This window comes from Emydura macquarii, unplaced genomic scaffold, assembly GCF_026122565.2.
Source record: "Emydura macquarii macquarii isolate MOO-44397 ecotype Brisbane River unplaced genomic scaffold, CSIRO-AGI_Emac_v2 contig_2924, whole genome shotgun sequence".
Classification (NCBI taxonomy): domain Eukaryota; kingdom Metazoa; phylum Chordata; order Testudines; family Chelidae; genus Emydura; species Emydura macquarii.
Genome location: NW_027133061.1, coordinates 1,056,140 through 1,077,001, shown reverse-complemented (window position 1 = coordinate 1,077,001; position 20,862 = coordinate 1,056,140). Strand labels below are relative to the sequence as shown.

The 20,862-nt window shown below is 49.0% G+C and overlaps 1 protein-coding gene across 5 annotated transcripts in view; it reads left to right on the top strand.

The window, feature by feature from the left end:
* MEF2D (myocyte enhancer factor 2D) overlaps positions 1 to 20,862 on the top strand; it is a 176,907-nt gene that overhangs the window by 141,874 nt on the left and 14,171 nt on the right. For 2 of the 5 annotated variants that reach the window (XM_067569625.1, XM_067569624.1), the window contains 5 exons: positions 3,469 to 3,659; positions 5,953 to 5,973; positions 11,112 to 11,241; positions 15,417 to 15,600; positions 19,981 to 20,299. In XM_067569625.1, the coding sequence (XP_067425726.1) occupies positions 3,469 to 3,659; positions 5,953 to 5,973; positions 11,112 to 11,241; positions 15,417 to 15,600; positions 19,981 to 20,299 (845 nt within the window). Of the gene's footprint in view, positions 1 to 3,468; positions 3,660 to 5,952; positions 5,974 to 11,111; positions 11,242 to 15,416; positions 15,601 to 19,980; positions 20,309 to 20,862 lie in introns of those variants that run through there. The other 3 variants (XM_067569627.1, XM_067569626.1, XM_067569628.1) reach the window with 3 other exon arrangements.

The following is a 20,862-nucleotide window of genomic DNA, read 5'->3' as shown; positions in this document are numbered from 1 at the left end:
GGGTGAGGCTTTTCTTCTGCTGCACTTCAGCCCGCATCTCCCTCCTGACCGTGAACTGCCCCACCCAACCCCCTGAAAGACACACCTCTGTGGGTCCCGGGGCCTTCATAATGGTCGCTATTCTGCACGGGCTCAACATTTCATGGTGGTGTCAGGGTTAGAACTCAACTCCTCCTGTTTTTAAAGTGCAAGCCCGTGCTGCTTGAATACAAGGAGAATCCCTGTTAATAGTATAGGGCTTATGACACACGGCGAGCAGTTCCGATTCCATCTAGCAGAGGGCAGTGTTGTGCATGCACCCCAGCCAGCCCGTTGCAATACACACACCCAAATCTGCACAGACAATAAGGCAAAATACCGCAGTTATGGTTGCCATGGAAGCCATTTGTGCGTTTATGTTAAGGCAGCCTTATGGGTAGAAAACATAAGCGTTTTGAACTTGATTCGGCCTTGCCCCATGCTGCTTGCGCACAGTTTTGCATAAAACCCTATAACAAGCGGAGGTAAAAGAAATCTGCCGAAAGCGGTGAAGGTCGCACAGGAAATTTTATGTACCTCCGTCATCAATTAATATAAAAGCCGGTGGCCTTGCAAAGTGAAAACTGTATATGCAGAACGCAGTGCACCATGTACCAGGCTAACGTACTGATTTATCAACATGCTCGGGAGTTGCATTGGAGGCCAGGGTACATGCCCCTGCTCCCCAAATTCTTTGTCAGGGCATAAACCAGCCTCTAACTGTTTGAGGTCAGGAGGAAACCTTCCTCAAGGAATAGTTACCCTATTGTAGCTGGGGTTCTTGTGTGTTTCTTGGAAGCAACTGGGACTGGCTACTGTTAGAAACAGCATACCCAGATGGACCACGGGCCTGGCAGGTCCTACGTTTCTTCGGTACAAAGCAGCCCAAAACAAGGCAGATTCAACTCCCCCCGGGAAGATCCCTTGTCCCTATCCTTCAGTGGTATAGACTTGCTGTACCGGCTCTGTCAGCACCCCCTTCCCTGTGCCAGCATAAGGGTACCGTCAAGGAAAGGGATATGGCCTGAGTTCCTTTATGTTCCAGTGATCCCCAGCTGCAGGACAAATTCTGGAGGCCATTGGCAGCTGAGGCAAATTAGAGCAGCCTTTAGGCTTCTCTAACTTAAATGGGGGGGGGGGGTCCAAGTTGGCACAGAGCAGCCCTTGAATCAGATGAGAGCAAAGGTGGCGTTAAGGCAGCTTTGCCCCCTCCCTCCAGCTCAGCTGTGTCAAGCACTGATGGCCCAGTAATCTCACAACACATCTTCAGTGTCTCCTTGTTCACTCGCACCTTCTCCCTGGGCCTTCTTCTCCTCTCCCGCCGAGCCGGATCCAAAGCCCAGCTGCAGGCCGGGGGAGCATTTCCATCGGCTTTGGCAGGCTCAGACATGTACCGTGGTGTGGGCAGCTCTTGTGACGTCAGTGCATTTCCAGGTTTGCAGCGATGCAGAACACTGCATCCGTGCACCAGGCCAGCGTGCTGATTTACCAACACACTAGGAAGATGCACATGAGGCAGAGCTACACAAACACACACACACACACACGTGCAGGGCTACATGCGCACACAGACACACAGTCACTGAGCCTCTGGTGTCAGCAAATTACTGTTAGGGTTCAGAGGCCTGGCAGGGTAATTAGTGAGTATAAATTACAGTTACACTCACTTTAAAACCCCTGCACCAGAGCAGTTGTGAGGCAGGTCAGGCCTATGGGACGACCCACAGTAGCCAGGTGAGCCGGTTTTCACCCCAGCTGGGCGCACATCATGTCTGAAGCCCCACTGCCACCACGCCGCCCCCTAAAATGCAGATGTAGCGCGCCTGTGAATCTGATTAATAATGCAATCAGCGACCTATTTTTCCCGGTCTAATGTGTGATGAATATGAGGGCTGAATCTTGGTGATTGCTAAATGCCTTTCTATCTTAGGGGCCTATTCATAAAAAAAATATAATAATTTCATCAGAACAATAATCTCATCCAATTTATTCTTTTCCTGACGTTCATCAAATCTTTTTTTAATTTTTAATGTTATTTATTTTTTTTTGCTTCGCACATAAAATGCTAAACTGGGGCGGGATGGGGGGGGGGGGAAGAGGAGAACGGAGCTCTGCACTTCACAGGGTATTAAGATAAGGGGGCCTGATTCTCCGTTACACCTTAAAGTCGGTGTGATTGTCATTTATGCCCTCTTCAAGGTCCCTTTACGCTGCCAGAACGGCTTAAAGAGGCCTCCGTGTAAATGAGAATCAGGCCCTTAATATTTATTCTTGTATTGCAGTCGTGCCTAGAGACCCCAGTAAGTGAGAGGAAGGGTGGTTAGGTGAGGCTGTAAACCGGGGCTCTAGAGACGTGGGTTCAAGTCTCAGACTTTTGTGTGACCGTAGGCCATCTTTGTGTCTCGGTTCCCCTTCTCTACAAAGGGGATGACAACACTCTTCTGCCTGTATAGCAATGTTGTGAGGCTCAGAGGGGTTTGTGGCATGAGAGAGGACGGTCTCTAGTGGTCAAGGCACTGGACTGGAACTTGGGGGGGGGGGATGGGTTTAGAGCTCAACATTGCCACAGATTTAAAACTAAATCAGTTTCACAGGTTCCTTCTTACCCCAGTTATCAGCATGTCAGTTTCACACGCTGAATGCCCCAAGTTCATGCCTCAGCCAGGGCAGCATTTTTACATGAGAAACAAACACTTGATCACGGGCTCTTCAGTCTAGCAGAGAAAGGTCCAATACGATCCAAAGGTTGGAAGTTGAAGCGAGGCAACTTCAGACTGGAAAGAAGATGCACTGTTCTGGGTAATTAGCCGTTGGAATAACTTACCAAAGGTCATGGTGGGATTCGTCATCCCCGGCAATTTTAAATCAAAGATTGGCCCTTTTCCTAAAAGATGGGCTCTAGGAATTACTTTAGGGAAAGTCTCTGGCCTGTGTTATTGAGCAGGTCAGATTCAAACACAGTGAATCTATGGGGAGAAAATGCACTGAAGATTGTGAGGTGCTCAGATCCTGCGGGAATGGGACCAGCTGAGAACTGAAATAGATCGAGCCGGGTGCTGGGCATTTTTGCCCCAAAGAGCTTACAGTTCAAATAGACCAAACCGACAAAGGAGAGAGCAAGGAAGGGTCATGAGGCCTGATTCTCATTTACACTAAGGCCCCTTCGTGTCACTCTAGCAATGCAAAGGGGCCTTAAAATGCGCAGAAATGACTTTAAGCCCTCATTGCGCTGCTGGAGCAGTGTAAACCGGACTTCGTTGAAGTCAGAATTAGGTCCTGCTTTCTGGCTTTGCAGGCTTTTTATGCTCATTTGGTAGGGGTGTAAAGGACTGGAAGATATGCCAGGCTATGGAGAATGGGGTCCAAGGTGCAGGGCAATGGAAAATCGAGCCCCACGTTTCTCCTTCAGACTATTTCCAAAATCTGTGTCCCTGCTTTCTGTCCCTGCAGGAAACGGCTATGTCAGTGCCAGAGCTTCGCCAGGTCTCCTCCCAGTATCAAATGGCAACACCTTGGGCAAAATCATCCCAGCAAAATCGCCTCCACCTCCCTCCCACGGCACGCAGCTCGCCGCCAACAGCCGCAAGCCGGACTTACGTGTGATCACCTCGCAGGGCGCCAAAGGCTTGATGCACCATTTGGTGAGTGCTGCTGAGTTCTTGGAGGGCGGGGAGGGGAGAATTCTCTAGGCCTCTGAGCTGATGCAACTCCCTCTGCCAACTGCAAATCAGGCCAGGCAGCTGTAGAGAGACTCTGAGTCCTGCCGTGTTCCCCAGTAATAGCCCGCCCTGCCAAGAGATTGTTATTCCGGAATGCCGCAGCTGTAGACGGCGTTGCTACTGGGTTATCACTATAAAATACCCTTAATATTCCCCAGGGATGGCCCGTCACTGCGATTTACAGTGGTGTTTCTTTTGGGCCATCCCTATACATGCTGCCATATTCCCCAGTAGTAGCCTGTCACGACCTAGGACGTGGCAAGCTAACAAGATTTTACTTGGTCCTGCCTCAGTGCAGGGGGCTGACTCTCTTTTACTTTGTGGCTGCTTCGCACCACCCTGGTAACATAAAAAAAGTTTTAAAGCAAGCGTAAATGCAGTGGATCAGATTGTCAGTTATGCCCAGGCCATTTTAAACCCCTCATGAAGCGACCACACAAAGTAATTTATACTCGTTTTCAGGCCCCTTCATACTGCCAGAGCTGTGTAAAATGGCCTCCGTGTAAATGAGAATCAAGTCCTGGGCGCTAACGGGAGTTTCATTCTGGGCTCGTCTTCCCTGCAAAATTAACTTGAGTTATAACCTGAGCATTGCCTCTCACTTGAGTCCTGTCCACACACACAAACCCTTAACCCGAGTGTGGTGCTATTAGCACACGTTGGCTGGCCTCTTAGGGGGTGTAGATTACAGCTTGAGTTAGCACGTCAACTGCGAACACATCACTGTGGTTCTGTCCACACTGCAAATAAAAGGTGTGTTCTTGATGCAGGTTAGCTACTTAGAGTAAAATAGCAGAGAAGACATGGTAACTCAGCTTGTAACTTGGGTTAGAGCTCGAATTTAACTCCAGGCTCCCGTGGGCTTTAATGCAAGATGCTCACCTAAATGAAGAATACAGTGTTTTGAAATGTAGACCTGCTCTCCATGCAGGAATCCAATCACTCTGTGCAGCTGGAGTGTTATTTTACAGTGTGTCCTCTCTCATTCAAGCTAGGCTAACTGGAGTGGTGTTAACTTGAGTTAACTTTGTAGATAACTTTGTAACTTTGAGTATAGATAACTCGAGTTAACTTTGCAGTGAAGATGCAGGTAGTGAGTTAGCTAACTTAGTTTTAAAACCCCTCAGACCTTTCTTCCCAGCCTAGAGAGTCCCTGTGGGACTACTCAGAATATGTCTACACTGGAGCTGCTATTTTTACAGCTGTGCTACTGTAGTGCTGTAGTGTAGACGCTTCCTACATTGATGGAAGGGTTTTTTCCATTGATATAGGTAATCCACCTCTCCAAGGGTGGACAGAATTCTTTCATTGACCTAGTCATATCCACACCAAAAATTAGGTCAACCCAACTATGGTGCTTAGGGTGTGAAATTTTTCACAGCCTTGAACAACGTAGCTTGGTCAAATTTTAGGTGTAGGCCAGGCCTCATACGTTGAAAGTTATGAACTCACATAAGTGTAGGTAAGACTGGGGCTGAAGAGAATCTGTCAAACCTGACAAGGCAAAAAATAAAACTAAGCAAAATATTCTGATACACAAAAAAACATGGAGAAGTTTTGAAAAACAAAACATTTGGAGAAAACATGTTCCTGAGAATTTGTTTTCTAGAAGAGGCTACATTTCGTAAAAAAGATTTTTTTTTAACGAACAGCGTTGGCCAGCTTAAATCCAAAATAATGGACAGGGATCAAACCAAATTTCTGAGACCTTGTCTATACACAAAAGTTGTCCCATGTTAACTATAGCAGTATAGTTAAAGGGATACGCCCTCCCCCAGTGTGGACACAGTTATACTGGTAAAAGGTGCTTACACTGGTGCAGCTATTCCTGTACAGGGGTTGTATCGGTATAACTGCATCAGTAAAAAATCACACTCCTAACCTATACAGCTATACTAGTGCATGAACTGTGTGCAGAGCAAGCTTTAGACGTTTCTCAGGAAGATAAATGCAATGGCCTCTTTATTTCTCCTCATGAGAACTGAAGGCTTGAATTCTTATTTACACTAAGGCCATTCTGGCAGTGTAAGAGAGACCTGACGTGGATATTAATGTAATTTATGGCCGTCTTAAGGCCCCTTTATCCTGCCAGAGAAGGGTAAAGGGGCCTTAGTGTAAATGAGAATCTGGCGTTTGGAATTGGGCTTGGAAACAGTTGTGAAAGGTGTAAATGTAACGGTGCCTTTTGGTTTTATTTCTGTTCTTTGGCATTCAGACGGAAGACCACTTGGATCTGGTGAGTTGCCTTGCTGTGTGTGTGTTTCCTTAAAGTGACATGAGTCTTTTTGTTTCCTTTAACTCCTCCTTAAACACTGTGCCTGGGGGGGGATTAAAGAAGGGGTTAAAGAAGGTATTGAACATCATGGGCCTGATTCTCATTTACTCCAAGGCCCCCTTTACACTGCTCTGGTGGTGCAAAGGAGACTTAAAGTCAGTGTAACTGTAATTTCCAGCCCTGTTATTCTACAGAGCAACAGAGAATCGGGCCCTAGGGGGGGGTCTGTATTTTAGAGAGAATCATTTTCTGCATGGAAAAGTAAAGCTATAGGCCCATGTCCCCAGCAGTTTAAATTAGCAAAGCTCCGCAGAAGTCCAAAGACCAGTTCCTCTACTGGTGTTACTCTACTGGAGTCAATGGGCCAGATTCCTAGCCTGGGTAAATCAGCATTACTCCATTGGCGTCAGTGAGTCATATCCTCAGCTGATGTAAATCAGCAGAGCTCCAGGAAGTTCAAAAGAGCTCCAGTGATTTTACACCACATGCGGAGCTGGCCTGTAGCCATGACGTGGGAAGCAGGAAATAAATCAATTTCTTTAAATAGGAAGGGGAACTTTTAATTTAAAAGCAAAACAAAAACAAAGGAAAGGAAAGGGAAATCTGAATTCACTGTCCCACAAGTTCATTCACAAGAACTAATTCCCGCAGAGGAACACGGCTTCTCATTGTTTTTACAGCTTTTCCTGCCGGCAAAGTGGACGGTGTCACCTTGTTTGTGGCAATAATACCATGTCATACTGATGCTATTCTGGTAACAGGGTCGTAGGGTCGTGGCAGCCGGGGAAGGTTGTGATAGCCATAAATTACAGTGTTACAGAGCAAGGGATTGCAGAGCACCTGATGGAAAAGTCTCCAGATGCAAGTTGCATCTAGACACAGGCAGGTGCCTCCCGCCCTCCTCTCCCCCTGCGAGGAGGCAGTGTGGCCTAGTAGATAAAACACTGGGCAGGGACTCAGCTGATGTAGGTTCTACTTCTGGCTCTGCTGCTGGCTGGACCTTAGTCAAGACACTTCCCTGCTCTGTGCCTCAGTTTCCCTTTCCATACAATGAGGATGAGGATACTGCCCTCCTTGGTAAAGCACTTTGAGATCTGCTGATGAGAAGTGCTGTCTGAGAGCTAGATAGTACAAACCCACCCCATTTAGGGGCAATCCTCCCCTGGCTCTATTAACACAAAGGTCAGCTCAAACCTTCCCCCTCACACTTGACTCCTCCATATTGCTCAGCCCACACCCCAGATCCTCTTTCTATAAACAACCTCTCCCATCTCCTTTATAGCCAGGCAGGCTGATGAGTCACCTGACTCTCATTTAGTCAGTGGAACCCACTTAAACCTTTGCCAGCAGGATCAACCTCTGCTAACAGAGTGGGCGTGTGTCTGGCCGTTTCTAAATCATAGAACACAGAGAGCACCCGGAGAGGGTTCGCAGATTATTTAAAGGGATACTACCCTATTCTTTCCTATACCCTACACTGAGATTCTGACTCTTCATTTGAAGTGTAGAGCAGTCACCATCCACCAACCCTTCAGCTTCAAGCGATTTCACCTGGGAGCATGTGTGCATGATTTTGTAATCATCTTGAATGGAAGTGTGGTACTCAGAACAGTTCACAATCTTGCATGGCTGTCAAAATAACTGGGGGGCGGGGGCTGCATTAAAATGCTGGCAAAATTTGCCTGCATGGATAGGCACTGAAACTTTGTTAATTACAACGTGACATGGTGCGAAATCACAGTGAGTCCTAAGTTGCTGACTTGATTGCAGTATTGAAGCCTGATTCTCATTTACACCAAGGCCCCTTTATACCACTCAGGGAGTTAGTGTAAATTACACTAACACCTACTTTAAGGCTCCTTTATTCTGCCAGAGTGGTGGGAAAGGGCCTCAGTGTAAATGAGAATCAGGCCCTGTGTGCTTTAAAGTTTTGTCATCCTGCTATTAGTGTAACACTCCCATCAACCGTACAGAACAGAAGAAGCTGTTTGCTCTTTAAGGGAGTTGGTTTTTCAGATTGTTTGAGGAAAAGTTGTTTGTTTGACATCATCATGAGCAGAGGGTCAGCAGAAAATCGGTACATTACTACAAGGCTTGTCTACGTGGAGAAATTGACCGGAATAACTATTGTGGAATTAACTGTTCTGCAAAAACTATTCCAGAATAACTCTCGTGTATGCTTCTATTCTGGAACAGCTATAGTGCTTTAGGGTTTGTCTGCACATGAAACTTATTCCAGATTAAGGTAGGTTGTTCATTTAAAGCAGACTAGCTATTTTTGAATAACTCCATGTGTGGGCCCCGTTATTCTGGAGCAAGAGTGGCTTTTTCTGGTTTAGCTTAATCCACTTCCAAAATGGATTACGCTAATTCAGAATAAAACACCCTTATTCTGGAATAAGAACATGCATACATGGAGTTTTCCAGAATAGTTATTCCTGAATAAATATTTCAAATAACTCCAGATGTAGACGTGCCCTTAAATTTCCACCCTACCTTATTCTGAAACAACTTTTCCTTGTGGACCTGCCCTTACAAATTCCACTTAAATCCCAGTGTGAGAACTAAGGGCCTGATTCTCCATTGCCCTTTACCTTGGGGAAAAGGAATACAAAATACCCCCAGTCTCATCTGGTAGTGCTTTGCACTTGTTTTGTGCTGGTGTGAAGGGGGCCTGATTCTCATTTACATTAAGGCCCCTTTACACCACTCTGGCAGTGTAAAGAGACCTTAAAATGAGAGTGACTGTAATTTATTGCCAGGGAGCTGGAAAGGTGCCATTGGGACTTGTCCACACTTACCCTTTTGCTGACATAGCTTTACCAGTACAGCTATGTCATCACAGCTGCCTAGTGTAGACACAGCCTACAGCAAGAGAAGGAGTTTACCTGTCAGAATAGTAATGCCACCTCCCAGAATGACAAATTATGCTGACAGAAGTCCTCTTCTGCCGGCATAACTGCGTCTGTGCTAGGGGTTTTGCCGACATAGCCGTGTCGGCTAGGGTGTGTGGTTTTTTTTCACACTTTTTACCGACAAAGCTATGCCAGCGAAAGCTCAAATGTAGCACATTTTGTTCGGGGAGCTGGTGGAAGCTGTCCCAGCAAGAACCGTGTTGCCAGTGTAAGCTGCAAGAGGGAAAGGTGAACTCCTCGCTGCCTCTAAGACATTTGTCTTAAATACTCTTAACCCAGCGGGGGCAGTGGTCACAACCCTGGCTATTGTGGGCTGCAGGATGAATGCCAGGAAAACCTGTTTCTCCAGCCTCAAGGATTTAGTAATTATAGGCCGTATAATCGTCTTCACTCGCTTATGTAGAGCCGAGCTGTACACCGAGCCAGCACGACCTGCAGCTTTGCTCAGAGCTGGCTTCAGAAACTGGTTCGTCAGGGAGACACTGTCTGGGCAGAGGGGCTCAGGAGTTAGGTCAGCCTTGAGCAGGAGTCCAGTGTGAATCGGTCTATGTCTAGAAGTTCTATAGCCCCCGTCTCCGTTGTATCTAAATGCTTGCCCGGTAAATCGGATCAGCACTGCAGAGGTTTCCCTGGCAACATCTTCACGTGCCGTTTTCTGACGCGGCTCCTTTGCTCCCTTTCCTTCACAACCCCGATCCTGCAAGGCAACGGTCGCCGTCAACGCCCATGGACCTGGCACGGACAGAAACTCACCGTCTTGACCGGGTCCCTAAAGGACATGGCGGGCATCGTGCCACGCCCAGGACAATTTAAGCTGGATTCTGTTTCGGGCTTCGTCGAATGACATGTTCCCGGGTGCCTCAGATTATAGCCAAGCCTCTTGATTCCCATTTAAATCAGATTAGCATAGACAGCTCAGATGATCTGATTTGTAAACAGGGCTGAATCCTGCCCTCCGATCCACCCAAGTGACCCCCGCCCCACCCAGTCTAACCAATGGGATGGGGGAGGGGTTAGGGGGTGATATCCAAAGGGCAGAATTTTTGCATAGTGTGTCAGGCCTCAGGGACCACTCTTAAAGTGGGGGCATATTAATGACTGAGACCCATCAGCCTCACTCGGGGCCCAGTCCCGTGAAGAATTTAGCACTCCAAGACCTGCTGAGTACTCTCAGTTCCCCGAGAAGTCCAAGGGGCTGATTCTCAGGCATGTTCGATGCAGGGAGGGAGGGGGTTAAGGTAGTTTTAAGTCACCTCTGTACTTCTCTGGCGTGATCCTCATTTACAGTAGTCCCTTTATACTGTTCTTGAGTGTACTCTGGTAACATAAAGGGGCCTTAAACTGGGTGTAAATTACCTTGGACAAGTCAACGTCTCTCTGTGCCTCAGTTTCCTCATCTGTACAATGATAGCACTGCCTGACCTCACAAGGGGGGTTGTGAAGACAAATGCATTAGAGACTGTAGGGTGCTCACGTACTGTGGTGATAGGGGCCAGATAATTATCTAAGATAAATCGCCTTTCCAGCCCCTAGAGTTTAAATTAGAGCAACCTCAGGGCATTCATCCTTAAGGGTAAAATTCACCCTTGTGCAGAGTGCCGGCACAAGACCTATGCAAACCAGCAAAACAGGATTTAAGTGGGACATAAGTGGTGCATAGGAACTCTTCTCTGCGTGGGGTGACTGTCCCTTAAAGCACTGCGCCAGCCTCCACGGTGGTTGTGTTTAAAAAAGAAGCAGCTCTTCGAACCAATTCACTTTGGCTGGTTTGCTGAGGTCAAGTTACGTTGAACTATATTCTTCTTTAAGTGAAGGCCTCTTTTCCCTGCTCTGGTTCCTTCATGCCAGGAGAATCAGCCTCGGGGTATTTTAAATGTCAGAAGGAAAAAAATAAAATAAAACTCAGTACAAATGAGCCTGCAAATGGAGGGTGTAGGGGTCCTGAGAGCCTGTAACTGATGGATTTGAAAGAGGTATGGTGGTGTTGTAATCTGCTGTGTACAGGAATTTCCCGAGCGGCTCCGACCAGCTGTTCGTCTAGCCTACTGTCCTGTCTCCAACAGTGGCCAGACGCAGGTGCCGGGGACCCTGCAGTCGGCGGTTACAGATGAGGTTTTGGAAATCTAACCTACTGGTGGTGAAAACCCAGCCGGGTTATAACTCCTTCTCCTTTTGCTTCCCCAGCAAAATGCACAGAGGTTAGGAGTCTCCCAAGCAACTCATTCTTTAACCACACCCGTCGTTTCGGTGGCCACCCCGAGTTTGCTGACCCAGGGCCTGCCTTTCTCTGCCATGCCCACAGCATACAACACAGGTAAGTGTGATGGACATGAAATTATAGTATTGGTTGGAACTGACAAGTGTCCCGTTGCCATGATGTTGCCAACTTTTCCCACACAATACATAAGCACCCTGTGGAACTCATTGCCACAAGATATCTCTGAGGACCGGAGCTTAGCAGTATTTTTTGTTTTTAAAACATCCACCGTTACAGCCGTAAGGATTTTAAGGCTCTGATTCTCATTTACACTGAGGCCTCATGACTCCATTTTGGAAATGGAAAGATGCCTCGAAGTGCCTTGAATTACATCTACTTCATGGCCCTTTAATGATTCTAGTGTGGTGTAAAGAAGTCTTTGGTGCAAATGAGCATCCGGCCCAAAACCCAGCAGGCTTCTGGGCATTAGCCAATTGCTAACTGATGGGGGTTAGCAAGAAAGAAAGACGAAGGTTATGAGACACCTGTCCCCAGAAAAGGCATTATTCCTCTGGATTCTGTCTCACACTTCTGCAGAGTTGAAGGCTTATCGGTGTCTTGTGTAACTCAGTTTGGCACCTGCTCAGAGAATATCTTGTAAAAATGCGAGACGAAGCTGTTTGTCTGGAAGAGCCCGGAATAGGTGTGTGGGGAACACCCTGTTCTAATTAATAGGTGTAGCCCAGCAGATGTCTGCTCCCAGGCAAGTAGAAGACACCTCTCTGTGCGTGGATTTCAGTCTTGTGCAGAGCAGCCAGGGCAAGGCTTGTTCACTGCCCGAGTCCTCAAAGTAGATTGTAAGGGGAGTATAGGCCTGTGTTCTGCCCTCTGCACCGGGGTGAATTGCAGCCTCTCTCCCTGTTTTTCTCTTGCAAAGAAACCAGAGGGAAAAAATGTTCAAACGTGACCACCTGAATATTTGACTAAAAGGCTGATATCAGAGATGTTACTAGGATGATCATTCCTTACGTTACTGTGGGGCTTCGCTGTCCCAGATGAGATCAGGGCCCCCTTATGCTGGGTGCTACACACACACACACACACACACACCATGAGGGACAGTCTCTTCCCCAAAGAGATCCCTGTCTAAGAGCATCTCATCTTTCATCCGCTCTTTGACTGGGCAGAATTCTTCTCTTCTGTACAAGTCCTAGCGGATGAGCCAATCTAATAACAACAATGTCCAAAGTGAATTAAACTAAACCCAGTTAAGGCCACTTGAATTCTGAATGAGAGTGTCCACACGGGAGTTTAATGTGGTTTAACTACTCCACTTTCAATTCACACCATTAAGTGAGATTAATTTTCTTGAGTGTCCCCCTGTAGACATTCCCCAGATAGGGTTATCTGGAATTTGAACTGCCATGGGTGGTAGATGGGCTTGGGGTGACTGTCCTCCACCCAGGAGAAGTCTATAACCCACTCGTGTGTGTGTGTGTGTGTGTGTGTGTCCGTCCGTCCGTCCGTCCGTCCCTCCCCTTCTATGCCTGCTCTGCAGAGCCTACCCAATTAGCTCAAATTGTAGCCATGTAAATTTCCACTCATGGGAAAATCTGCAGTTCAATATTCAAGCATTGGCCAAAGCTGGTGGCTGTCGCACCCAGCGGCAGTAAAGTGGCTATCAAGCCCGAAGGGTTCACACTGTTGTAATTGTCTGAGCCAGGCACAGAGCCGCAGAGGATCAAGAGGTGGGACTTTCTGGTGGGTGTGCCTCGAATCAGCCTCCTAACTTTGGCAGCATTTCAGCTCCCCTTCAGCCATCTCTTTGTGACACGCTGCCGCAGGCAGGTGTGTCCCTGTAGGGGTGGGGAAGACTGAAACCACAGACGCCCAAAATGAGGGGTGGAGTGGGTGATGAGTTGCGCACAGGAATTCTGGATCTGCTGTTTGCGCATGAAACGCAGAGACAATACGGCAGAACCGCCTTTGATCAAAGGTCAGTTCTTTTCCCAGAAGACAATACATTTCTCTGGCAACAAGTAGTTACACACAGTCTTGTCAGCTCTTGTGATTTCACAATTTTCATGATGTTTGGTCTTTTTCCAAAAGCTCCAGCTCCTGGAGTCATGTGATTATATGAAATGTCGTCTTTTTTTTTCTTTTTTTTTTTTTTAAAGTACATTTCCAGCCCTCATGATTGTAGAGAAAAGCTGGAAAACATGACACCCCAAAAACAGTCTCGTGATTTTTCAGGGGCATGATTCATGATGTCTAAGCACCTGGGATTGACAGAACTGTTATTGTCTCTTTGAGTTTGATGTGCACAACAGATATCCCCACCCCTGAGAGGTTACAAGAACTGTATACGTAAAAAGTACTTACATCCCCTAATATAGAGGAGTAAAGAAGTCTTAACGTAAAATAAGGCCCAGTATCTCTGTGTATGTACTTACTAAAACAAGGGGGAAAAAATTGCCACTAGAAATTTGTCCCCTTCCAAAAACAAACAAACAAACCCAACAACTATGCATTTTTCAGGGCACCAAAATGATTTGTGAATTTGGATCAAATCTGCAAAATAGTTTCAGCCACCCGAGCCTTTGCACTTGAGTGCAATCCCGCTCTCCCCTGCCTCCTGGCCAGGAGGAAGCATCTCTCACAGCTCCTCTGGGCAGGGCTGGATTTCCAGTTGGGGGCACAGTAGGCAAGTGCCTAGGGGCACCTAAACAGTGGCAGATTATCGCCCGGGGTCAATGGGGGCCCGTGCCCAGCAGCCCTGGCCAATTTGGGGGCCCCCCCGACACGAGCTCCGGAACTCTGGCCCCGCCCCCTGCTCCTCCTCTTTCCCCTGAGGCCCCGCCCCCTGGCCAGGCCGGAAACCGGAGCCCAGAGGTGGGCATATTCCCCCCGCCTGGATCTGGCTGAGCTGGTCGCCCCAGCCCCTCTCCCCACCAATCCCCTGGCACGGAGTGAGCCCAGCCAGCCTCTCTCTGCCCCGTCCCGCTCCCAGCCTCCACCCCCATGCATGGAAAACACAAAGATCAGCTGTAGGTGGGATGGGGGGGGCGCTGTTGTTGCTGTACCTAGGGGCGGGTAAGGTGTAAATCCAGCCCTGCCTCTCGGTCCAGCTGGTTAGCTTCCCCAATATTCTCCTGCCTTCAGCCCTCTCTGGCCCTTAGCCGGCAGCTCCTTCTGTGCTCCTCCTCCCCCTGCCTTCAGCATGTACAGCACCTAGCACACTGAGGCTTCTAGCCGCTTCCACAATATAAATAAAGAGACCACAAGATCTTTGAAAGGCTGAGGATGGAGGGAGAAGAAAGGAGAGGAGGGGGCTGCCGTGCTGCGGAGGGTGGGGTGGAGCAGATCTGGAAGCAAAGATAGCTTGTATCTGATTACACAGTATGATCACATGCAGTTCATTAACGTGATAGCCTGGCTGACGTGCCAGCTAACTCAATTAAACAGCAGCGAGATCAATGTCTGCAGCCGCTTTTATCGTGCCAGGCATCTCAAGGACCTTTCATAACAGAATAAGACGCTGATCAAACACAAAAAGTGGATTTGGCCATTAAGACGCGGGCGTGTCTTTGATTCAGACGTAAACTAATTCTAATCAACGGAACGTACCATTCCTGCTTCCACTTCCTCTGGGCTGCTTGGTCCTGCTGTGTGGGGTAAAAGTGCCGCTTGGTGCACTTTACAGAGTGTAATAAACTGGGTAAGTGTATGTCTGTAGTGGTGTCTATACACCATTGCCCGGTGTGGGGTGGAATCGGTGTACATGTTTGTGTTTATTTATTACTGTCCTGTTCTGGATGTAATGTGTGAGTGTGTTTTATATACCGCTACCGTCTGCTGGATGGAATCAGCGTGTGTGTGCGCGTGTGTTTCTACACCACTTCCCTGTACTGGATTTAATCTCTTTATGTGTGCGCATGATCTTCTGCAGTCTCTTGGATGAAATCAGAGTTGCACATTCATGTGTCAGGAGCCCCCTACTGCACACAGCAAATGGTGATTCTCCTTTAGCTCAAGCGGCAGGGGTCTGTGATTTTGGAGGAGGAGGTGCGTTCTATCCCCAGTTTTGCTGGGATGGTCCGAGCAGCAACTGTGCATGGCACAGTGACACCTGTGAGGTTCCTTAGCCGCCTACAGATGCGTTACAACACAGAGAAGGATTTGATCTCCACCCTCTTTTGTAACAGACGCCGAGCTCAGGATTCGGCGTGTAGACGCCTTGCTGCTGAAACCGTGAAACGTTTTCTTCTGAACAGCGTGCCTTCTTGTTTCAGATTATCAGCTGACCAGTGCGGAGTTATCATCCCTCCCGGCGTTCAGCTCACCCGGCGGGTTGTCACTCGGCAATATCTCTGCCTGGCAGCAGCAGCAGCAGCAGCAGCAACAACAACAACAACAACAGCAGCAGCAACAACAGCAGCAACAACATCTTGTTCCTGTATCACTAAGCAACTTAATGTAAGGGAAACGGCAGCATTGGTTACTCTGTCCGTGTTGTCTTAATGGACTCGTAGTTTGAGTTCCATAGAGTTTAAGGCCAGACAGGGCCATTAGCCTGTCTACTCTGACCTCCTGGGTGTCACGGGCCATTACATGTCACCCAGGTACCCCTGTATTGAGCTCAGTCACTTGGCTTAGGCGAAAGCATTTCAGTCCTCAGTGGGTTTGTGACTCGAACACTGTGTATTTCAACCGCGGTTATTCGTGATTTGGGGAGGCAGCTTTTCCTACTGGTTGGAGCAAAGGGGATGTGGCACCAGCACTCCTGGGTTCCATGCCTGCCTGGGCTGCAGACTGCCGAGTCACTTCCCTGCTCCGTGCCTCAGGTCCCCAGGCGTAAAAAGAGGAGAATGATACTGATCTATCTCTCAGGGCCTTCATTTAAGGTGTTTTGAGAGTCTGGTCCAGAGAATTCTCTAGAAGGATAAATTCTTATTTCTTTCATGTGTGAGATGGTTGACATTTTGGTGAAAAATCGACCTATTTCTCGTCTGAAATCCTGCTGTGGTGCCTCATGGGAGCTGTAGTTTGGGTGCCTCATTCTCCCATTCTCTACAGGAAGGGCTCCCTCAACAGACTACATTTCCCATGCTGCACCATGGCGTCCTCCCCCACGCCCCCCCGGTAAGGGCAGGCAGTTGCATCATGGGAGACCCTGACCATGGTGCATCATGGGAGATGTAGTCAAGAGTGGGGACACAAGGAAACGGCGCTACGGCTCCTATGCGGCACCACAGAAGCGATCCAAATCGCAATATTTCAGTGTTTTGGCTGAAATAACTAGCTTGGTTTGTCAATGGAAAGGGAAGTTTTCTGTGGAAAGCAGGACCTTTTTGCAAAAAAATTCAGTTAGTAGAAAACCTGATTTTCCATCGAAAAACTGCCTTAGCTCTGAGTGTCATAGCTAGAGGAAAGCAAAATATTCAGCGGGAAGTGTGGAATTCCTGTCGAGTTCAGAACCTGTCGGACCTGCTGGCCGAAGCCGCTGTTGAGTAAGAACACACTGCTGTTCCCCATTCCACTCTAGCCTACAGACAACACTGTCATTAAGATGGGCCCAGGCTGTGCCCCAGGATTTAGCAGTAATGAGACTGATCTCAACATTGTGGGTGGCCCATAGGTCCATAACGAACCAACCCAAAAGAGCCGTGAACTTTGGGGGGTTCTGTATCTGATCTCTGTTATTAATACCAGGGGCTTAATTTGCTAAGGGACATGGGGGGGCAATTACCTCCCCATCCAGACCTCGGTTTGTCCACTCCCCGCTCAGCTTTTCCTAGGTCTGTTTGCTTTGTTATGTCTTTCGTTTCCTCCCCTCCGCGACTTGGCAGGATATAATCTAATCACATACGATATTCTATAGATTGACACGACTTTGTCTCCTCCACCCCCAAATGAAATGAAGCCCCTGATTAATACAGTAACATCTAGCAGCACCAATTGAGGTCAGGCCTTACAATGCTCCTGGTGCTGCACAGATATTTCGGGTCCGTCTACACTGCAGTAAAAAACCCGCAGCACCAAGTCTCCCAGCCCGGGTCAGCCCACCCCCACCTGGCAGGTCTCAGAGCCCAGGCTCCAGCCGGAGCTCAAACGTCTATGTTGCAATGGGATAGCCCCGCGACCTGGGTCAGCCGTGCCCATGCGGCGGGCCTTTTATTTTGTAGACATACCCTTAGTAAGGGACGGTCCCTGCCCCAAATATCTTGCTGTCTAAATAGACAAAGGAAGAATTATTGGCCTCATTCCCGACTGGGAAACTGAGGCCCAGAAAGCATACGGTCCTGTCTGCATGGGGACACTGCCCCAAGTAGCTTGTGTACAGTAGCTCCCCTCGGGGACACTTTATTTGGGAATAATTAAGAGTGTTTCCAAAGCAGTAATTATTCTTCCACTGAGTGTCTACACGGGGAGCCGTTGCCATCCGTTTCCCGACGCAGACAAGCCCTCAGGGTGTGTCTACACTGTAGAGCTTCCCAGCTGGGGTCCACAGACTTGTGCTAATGCGCTAAGAGAAGCCGTGTAGACGTTGCCACCCGGGTCCTCAAGCTGAGGGGTGGGGTGGACTTGAGAGCCGGAGTTACAACCTCAAAGCAACCTCTACCCACAGCTATTTTTAGCGTGCTAGCACCAGCCTGCCAAGCAGGCCGGAAGGCTTGCTCCGAGGTGCAGTGCAGACAGGGCCCCAGCATAATTTTTTCGGGCCCGGTACAAACTTGTAAGACGGGCCCCCTCCCACACACATACCACAATCCCTCAGCCCAGCCATACAGTCTCAGGAGCCATGACAATTTTTTTTCCTCATGGTAATGGGGATTGCAGCCTGGACCGGGCTGCTGGGCCCCAGTAAAGTGTACCCTTCCCCCCCCATGTGGGGGCCCTGAACGTAGTCATGGCCCAGGTCACACAACACAGAGGCGGTAGAGGCAGGAATTGAAGTGCCCTGAATCCTAGCCAGGGGCACTGGGAATCTTGGAGGGAAGCTCTGCCTGCAGCCGAAGGCAGGTTGGATAGCCAAGTGCCGCACATTCAGGCCGAGTTCTCAGTGGAGGCAGGGGTGGGTGACCTTCCTCTGTCCTTGGCCTGAACCGAGCGGGTGCTGAAGTCTCTCGTATGGTAAGGCGCAGCGAAGGGGACACGCCGGCCTGTATGCAGACTATAGGCATAGGGGAGAATGTTGCAGCCAGCTGGCTACTGTGTGTAGGCCACTGCCATCTACCGGCTGGAATCAGAACTGCGTGTCATTGGCCCTGTACTCCCTGGTGTAACAGCTGTTTGCTTATTGTTATTATTTATATTGTTATTGTTTTTCGTTTGTATTACCATAGCACCTAGATGTCCTATTCGTGGGCTAGCACCCCGGTGTGCCAGGCATTGCACAAACACAGAACCGTGCTTAGGGGACCCAACCAAGATTTTCTTACCCCCACCCCCTTGTGCTAGGTGCTGCACAGGCATTTAGGGGGGTTGTGTACACTTAAAACACTGCAGTGGTGCCGCTGTAGCACTTCAGTGGAGACACTGCCTACAAGAACGGGCAGGGTTATCCCGTTGGCATGGTAATCCACCTCCCCAAGAGACGGTAGCTAAGTGGACGGAAGAATCCTAGTGCTATCTGTACTAGGAGTTAGGGCATTTCAACTGAGTCGCTCAGGGGTGTTGGATTTTTCACACCCCTGTTTGGTACAGTTATACTGAGCTAACTTCCTCGTGTAGCCCAACCCACAGCAAGAGGCTGTCTTTGTTCCAAAGAGCATACACCCAATAGAACTGCCTAGAAATCATTTCTTTCCCCCACATGAGAAATGTCAATGAATATTTTGTTATTTTCAGCTATGGTTTTCTATAGTGTTAATGCAGCTGTATTGGTCCCAAGTTATGAGAAAGACAAGGTGGGTGAGGTAATATCTTTTATTGGACCAACTTCTCTTGATGCAAGAGAAAAGCTTCAAGCTACACAGCTTAGAGTCGAGTTAGCCAAGACAAACAAAGGGTAGGGGTGGGAAAAAGATCCACAGAGAGGAAGTGGCTTGCTCAGGGTCACACAGGCGGGCAGCGTGGCCAAGGGCAGATTGCGCTTCTCCTGGTTCCCAGTCTAGTGCATTCTCCGTGCCTATATTGCCTTCCAACCGCACTAGCAGCAGCAAACTGTGCTGCTGGCAATAACTGTCGAGTGAGGGGTAGTGTCTGTCTGGGCCTGGAACGATCAAACCATCCAACGGCCGGGTTGTGACTTTTCTAGGTGAATGCAGCTGGCCGGTTACAGAAGCCCCCTAGGACTTTTAGTTCCGAGCGTCCCCGATGACTTCCAAAGGACACAAACGTCCTTTATCCATACAGGAAATGCATTCGATGCTAACACAGTGAGTTTCACTGCCGAACATTAGGGCCTAGGTTCTTCTTGACATGCAGGCCCTGTATGTTGCTCCCGCAATCCAGGTAGGGTGGTCTTGTGTGAAGGCATTAGGTTGGGCTTTAAAAGACGTGGGTTCTAGTCCTGTCTCTGCCCCAGACCTGGGGGGGTTTGGGGGCAAGTTACTTCCTTTCTCTCTGTCTCTGCTTCGCCGTGTAAACCGATATTAAACTGCACTGAGAAGGGTGGATGATAAGACCGCTGAATTTCTGTGATAGAAAAGGCCTTTACAAAAATTAATTATCAATATTTCTCTCTTTCTCTTTCTCCATCCGTCTCTTTTTTACCTTCCCTCCATCTCTCTGACCCCTGTGTGCACTCCGCTACGTTTTCTCTCCCACCCTCTTGCCACTTGTCTTCCCCCTTCCCTTCTTTTCTCCCCTTCCTCTCTCTCCAATCCCCACCCCTCCACCGGCTGGCTGCAGACAAGGGAGTCACTTATCTCACACCACCACGTTGACTGTCAACACCAACCCCAACATCAGCATCAAGTCGGAGCCCGTCTCGCCCAACCGGGAGCGTAACACTGCCACGCCGCTCAGCTCCTTCCCGCACCAGAGCCGGCACGAGCCGACGGGGCGTTCTCCCGTCGACAGCCTCAGCAGCAATGCCAGCTCCTACGAAGGCAACGAGCGGGATGACCCCGCCCGAGCCGATTTCAGCTCATCCCTCGGCCTCCTGAGACCCACGACCGAGGCCGAGGGAGAGAGCCCGTCAGTAAAGCGCGTGCGGCTGGACGCCTGGGTAACATAACCAGCTCCAATTCTCTTCGAGCTCCTTTCTGCTCACGTCTGGGTGGGGGTGGGCAGATGTGGGGGTGGGGTGGGGCGGTTACCAGTGGCAGGGTTGGGAGGGGAAAAGGGAGGGCCGGGGTGCAGCTAAACGGGTTTGGGGCAGGGGCGGGGACTTATTATAAACTGCCTGAGAAATAGCTTTAGGATTTTGTAGGCATTCATTCTAGCGCAGCAGGCAACGTTTGCAGTACATAAAGCACTCCATGGCTGAGAGCAGCTTAGAATCAAGAATAAGAGGGAGGGTAGGGGGGGGGGGGGGGGGAAGTGTCACCAAAAAAAAAATCAATCACTTATCCCAGTGAGCAAGTGTCAGGCGTGTGTGCTAGGTTGTTGTCGATAAAATTCACCCACTGGCGAGCGGGAGTCAGGGAGGGCTTGACCCAAAGGCCCAGTTTATAAGGCCAGACCTAATTCTGAGAGAAGAGTGCCTTTGACGATAAGGGTTCGAAAGGAACTGTACCCAGGACGTCTGTTTGGATGCGTTGCAGAGGATTTCTTATGCACCCACATATA